At 38.2% G+C, this 5,961-nt stretch overlaps 1 protein-coding gene across 1 annotated transcript; it reads right to left on the bottom strand.

Annotated features, from left to right (window-relative positions):
• Positions 1–294: 294 nt before the first annotated feature.
• Positions 295–714, bottom strand: LOC123646458 (protein FAM107B-like). Its single transcript, XM_045563452.1, has one exon. It carries the CDS (start codon positions 688–690, stop codon positions 295–297), a length of 396 nt encoding a protein of 131 aa, XP_045419408.1. The 5' UTR covers positions 691–714.
• Positions 715–5,961: the final 5,247 nt, after the last annotated feature.

Raw genomic sequence — 5,961 nt, 5'->3', positions numbered from 1 at the left:
TTTGTTTATTTGTCTTGTTTTTTACAGTCTCTGAACACAGTTCTATTATTCCAACGTATGTGCCGGGCAATGCCCCTCATTTGGTGAATAGGAGCTGCAACAGTCAAAGGCAATTTATCCGCCCAGATTGTAGGAAAATCAAACCAAATCCTTTTGAAAGTCAAACGTCTCTGCTGGCTGGAACTCTCTCCAGGGGCCTCTGCCCTGAGACGAAGTGCTGAGGGCACCTACAGACACGGCTGTGCGCGGTGAAGAGTGGGGACAGGGCACATGAGGTCCCGGTACAGCCTCTGCCTAGGACTCCTGGGCCTGGGCGACTTCTCGGCCTGTTCTCCTGAGATTGCCTTTCACCTTCAGAAACTCTGGGGCGTTCTCTTGCTCCTCCTGCAATTTCTGCTTCTCAAGTTCAAGCTGCTCCAACTTCTGCTGCCGTTTCAATAGTTCTGTTTCCAAGTTGGATTTCTTCTTTTGTGCTTCTTCCTCCTTCTGCTTTATTACCTGGTCTCGTTTTCTCTTTTCCATCACCTTTTGCAGTCCTGGTTTATTCTGAGCTGCAAGACCCGTTTTTTGATTCATAAGAAGTTCCCTGTGAAGATGCTGATGGTTCCGGGAGTTTTTGACAGGATTGATCAGTTTCTGAGGCCTACTTAGTTCGGGATTGTCACCGTCTATACAGTCTGGCTCAGCCATGACGTTTCTTGGAATGAGCTGTGAGTCCTCAGGGCCCGTATCCTCGAGTGCGCCCTCTCGGCGCGCACGGCGGAGCGGCTCCCGCCGGCCGCTCGGGGCCCTGGCGGTGGCCGGGCGGTGTCGCTGGCCAGGCGGCGCCCAGGGTGGCGTGAGGGTGGCTCCGCGGGGGGCTCTCCGAATCAGCGCCATTTGTGGTGCATTATGAACAAAAGCCTCTGGTCTGTATGTGTGTTTCTCCATGGACCTTACTGTACTGAACATTTTTCCTTTTCTTCTTGGCTTAAGATCATACTTGATTGACTGGTCATGTCTCTCTTTTCTTGCTTCTTTGTTTCTCCATCCTTCCCCACCTTTGGAAATGATTTACCCCAGCGTATATTTTGCCTTGCAGAAGGCATTTCTTCAGTGTCTCTTCTTTCAGTCCACCTCTGTCTCCGTGGTCAGCAGAGTTAGTTCCGGCTTTCTCTGTCTTAGCTCTGAGCAGCTTCCATGCATCAGTCATTGCCCCAGGAGGTTTATTCTTGTTTTTCTCTTGGAAGAAGCTGAACTTATACAATCGTTGATATTTAGATTTTTGACAAACAGAATAGAAGAAATTTATTCTATTTGCAGTGCCAAGACATTTAAATAAGGTACTACTAAAAACTAAACCCTCACATGTTCCCCCACAAGAGGTTATTCATGTAAATATAAATCATGCAAACACATTTCAAAACAAAACACATAATTATTTTAAATTTCTTCATGTTAGTTTTTTCAATAATACTCTAAACTACCTAGGGATACATTTTTCTTCTAGGTTATAATTTGAGAAATAATCTGATGGATATCATAGTATTTCTATAAAAATCAACTGGGGTGAAGAGTGTAACATTTTGAGGATATTTGTATCATCTCTTGTTATCCTCACCCCATGAGAACTTGTAGGTTAGTAAATGGCAGAACTGAGGTTCGAATGTATATCTGAGTAGCTCTAAAACCTGTACTCTTTGTGTTAGATCATACAGTAATGGTGAATATCGTAATTATTTTATCCAATTTGATACTTGTTACTCTTAAAACTGTAATTTTTTTTTCCAGGGTGTTCCAAAACTAAACTTAAAAGAGCCATGTGCTCCTTCTCTGCAATCTGGGAAAAACTGTAAGCTATTTGAAGATTGCCTATTCATGTGTTATTCATTAGAACCTTGTCTGAGGACAGGAATTCTGATAGTCAAAATGAAGATGTGGTTGGAAGCCTTCCTGCAACATCAGGCAAAGTCCAGGGCTTCTGTCATCCTGCCTTTCCATCACCTGATCCTCTCCTGAGACCTCCCCTCAAGCCTTTAGCAAACCCTGGTCTTGCAAAGGTAAGTTGTTTTTTTCAAAAACATTTTCCCCCAGGCTTTTTCATGTACCATCTCCCAGTCCTCATAATGATGACAAGGACGCTAGAGAGAAATAGAAGTCCTTGAGATCATGACAGAAAACAAGTATAATTGCAAGCAAGAGATATGTACAGGATTGAGATTTATAAAAGTTGGTGGGCATAAACAATTCTTAGGTTGGCCATTATGCAAGGAAAGAATTAGAAAGCAGCCAAAAAAAACAGCTCAACAAATATGGAGATGGAGGAAGGGATGAAGGGGAAGAATGGATTGAGGAAGGGCAAGATAAATACAGAGATTGAATAAGACAGTGAAGAAGAGAGAGATTATTATAAAAACATAAGAGAAATAGATATTATTTAAAATGCATATTAAGAAAAGAAAGCCAGATAATGAAAAAAATGCTCAACTTCTTCTGATTCACTTGATTTTAATGAAGAACTGAAAGAAAATTTAACATTAATCTGTTACACACTTCAAATAGCTAGAAGAGAATAATTCAAATGTTCCTAGCATAAAGAAATGTAAATATTTAAGGTGATGGGTATTCCAAATACTCTGATTTAATTATCTGAATGTATCAAATTACTATGTGTTCTCCAAAAATATGCACATCTATTATGTATTAATTAAAGAAAAATAAAAACAAGGGAAGAAAATTTAATCCTCCCTTCTTTTAAATTTAGTAAAATGTTGTCATATATTTAACCTATTACTAGTAAAACCTGTGCTCCTCAAGAATGCAAAATGAGGCCAGGCGCGGTGGCTCACGCCTGTAATCCTAGCACTCTGGGAGGCCGAGGTGGGAGGATTGCTCAAGGTCAGGAGTTCGAGACCAGCCTAAGCAAGAGCCAGACCCCATCTCTACTGAACTGAAAATAGAAAGAAATTAGTCGGACAACTGAAAATATATAGAGAAAATTAGCAGGGCATGATGGCACATGCCTGTAGTCCCAGCTGCTCTGGAGGCTGAGGCAGTAGGATCGCTTAAGCCCAGGAGTTTGAGGTTGCTGTGAGCTAGGCTGACACCATGGCACTCTACCCCAGGCAACAGAGCGAGACTCTGTCTCAAATAAAAAAAAAAAAAAATGCAAAATGAAATCTGTTTTAGGCCTTATCAGGTTTACCATGAATTATTACTTTTTGACTCTTGTTTCTTGTTTAAGGCCTTTAACTTAACAGTTGGTATATCTTTAACTTCCTTAACTGATTTATCCTACTGTTTGATACAATCTTGGTAGCCATTTTAGGTCTTCTTGAGAATAATGAGAGAAACTGAGTAAGCATTTTATTTTATCTTTTCATTAATTAAAATGAAAATTTCTGTTTTTATAAAGGAGATTCTGAACCTGTATCCATTAAATGAAAAAATAAATTATAAGGTGTAACCCTCTTAAAGAAGTAAATGCAGCAATTATTTATTTCTGGAGATATTCTGATTTATCTTGTGCTGATAATATTTGTTTGTAACGGACGCACATATGCACACATTCAATGAGTGCCGTCAAAATTCATGATTTTTTCTCAAATAAACAACCTATTATCATCAAGTCACAGGATTGCTGGTTGAGTATACAAAACTATCTCTGGGGGATGATTTTTACTTTTATAAACATTTCCAGCAATGGGGACATTTTATATTATCCTCAGAAATCTTATTAACTTTAGTATTCATAGTTGTTATACATTGCACATAAATTCTTTCATCTGTAAAACTCAGACTTGATTTTTTAGTCCCTTTCTTTTCTCCTAATGTGAATATTCAGTCCTGCTTGCCAAATATATTAAGAGGTGTATTTGAAGATTTTTAAATCTTCAACTTGGGTAATCATAGCTTCATTTTTGTATATGAGATCCTTTCTCAAATTTTTTACTCTCTCCCTATATGGTGTAAATAGGAAATTAGACCTATTAGGATGTTGTTTACAAAAAAATAGGAAACCCATGTGAATTTTAAAATAAGGTTTTATATTTCTTTTTACATCATAGTAGTACTTAAAGACGCCTCCTAATTCTGTGACCACATAAGCATTTCTCTTCCACCATTTGAAACTTTTAAGGTGAATTGTTCCTCATTTTTATTTTGATTTTGATTTTTTAAGAGACATGGTCTTGCTTTGTCACCTAGACTGGAGTACAGTGGCAGGACCAAAGCTTGAAGTCCTAGGCTCAAGCCATCCTTCAGAGTAGCTAGGGCTACTAGAGTGCACCGTAACACCCGGGTACTTTTTAGAATTTTTTGTAAAGACAGGTCTTGCTATGTTGCTGAGGCTAGTCTTAAACTCCTGGCCTCAAGTGATCTTCCCTCCCGGGTGTCCTAAGTGTTGGGATTATGTGGCATGAGCCACTGTGCCCAGCCATAAGATGAACTTTTAAAAAGGAGTCTTGTTACAGCATCTTGAATTGGTGCTTTAGAATCAAATCTTTTCATCACATTCAAAAATGCATATTACCATAATATTCCGGAATTAAATACTTGCATATATTAATAAAAGTATATCTTACATCCTTGACACAAATTTTGAAACACATAATTGAAAAATTGAATCCCATGTGTTTTTTTTTTTTCTCCTCTTCATTTTCAAAATTTCAGCGTTCTGTATAGGTTTGCCTTATATAATTATACCAGTTTACTGTCTTTTACAAATATTTATCTTCTTAACCCCATATGCTTTTCCTGAGTTGGGTCATCTACTCGTACGCGAAATATATTTATCCAGATCTGTTTCTAAGTTCCCTGGGTGCGTCAAATTTCACATGCCCCATGATCAAACTCATCTGCTTATTTGATTGGATCCCACTACCTGGAGGGGAAAGTTGCAGGAGGACACGTGTTTTGTGGTTTGGCCTGATTCTCCATTTTCTCTCCCTGTCCATTCCCTCGAACGGTGTTCCAGTTTTACTACATGACTTTGGTACCCTTAGGGCATTTGTCATTTTGTTTCATGCCTCAATCTTTTTCTCATGCTGCCCTGTCTAGAAACCCTTTGGACCCTTGCTCTCCATTTTGTCTGTCTTTCAAAATACGGCCCTTTCTTCTCAGCATTTCCTGAGCTTCTCAGCTAGAACCGACTGTGCTCTCCTTTGTGCCCTCAGTGTCTTTTTTTTCCTTCAGTTGCAGAACTAGTGACTTACACTTTTCTGTTCTTATTTGTTTCATGTATCTCTGCCCCCAGTTGAATATAGGACAGAATCTGTCTCCTGTTTCAGTTTTCAGCTTCTCTCAGCATAGTGCCTATGCTTTGGTAGACACAGTAAATGTTTGTTTTCTTAACTGACTGACTGAGTAGGTGAGTGAGCACATAAATATGATGTTTTCTGAAGCTGGGTTTTGTTTTGTGTTTTTTTAATAGGAAGGCGGAAAAAAGCTAGCAACTGGAATAAAAGAAAACAGTATTGGTATTATTGAAAGTGCTCCTCGAGAGCAAACAAATAATGACGATTTTATTTTTGTGCAAAAAAATAATAGAGGTGGTAAGTTAATGTATCTGAAAATATTTCTGTGCTAAAGTACTATTATAAAAAATCAACTTATGTGTAGGCCCAAATATAACAGCCATTTCTTTTCAATATTTCTCTTTTCCTATCTTTCTCTATCCCACTGACTTCTTCCTGAAACTGCTTCAACCCTCTAAAAATTCGTTTTTGCTGTGAATTTGATTTATTGAAATATTCATGAATAGAGATAGACTTATATATATATTTAAAATTCACATGTTCTCATGAATGTGTCTGTGAATAACCTTTTATAGATAGCTTAGGACAAGAGAAAGATATAAAATCACTGCAGGATCGTAAGGTACTATCATTGTTATTATTGTTAAATATAAGCATTGAGTTATGTTAAATCATAAAGGGGAATGCTTTGACTTTACTTTCTCTCCTCTGCATATGCACATAAGGA

The sequence above is a fragment of the Lemur catta genome, chromosome 10 (genome assembly GCF_020740605.2).
Source record: "Lemur catta isolate mLemCat1 chromosome 10, mLemCat1.pri, whole genome shotgun sequence".
In the NCBI taxonomy this organism is placed as follows: domain Eukaryota; kingdom Metazoa; phylum Chordata; class Mammalia; order Primates; family Lemuridae; genus Lemur; species Lemur catta.
This window is presented reverse-complemented; position numbering and strand designations above follow the sequence as displayed.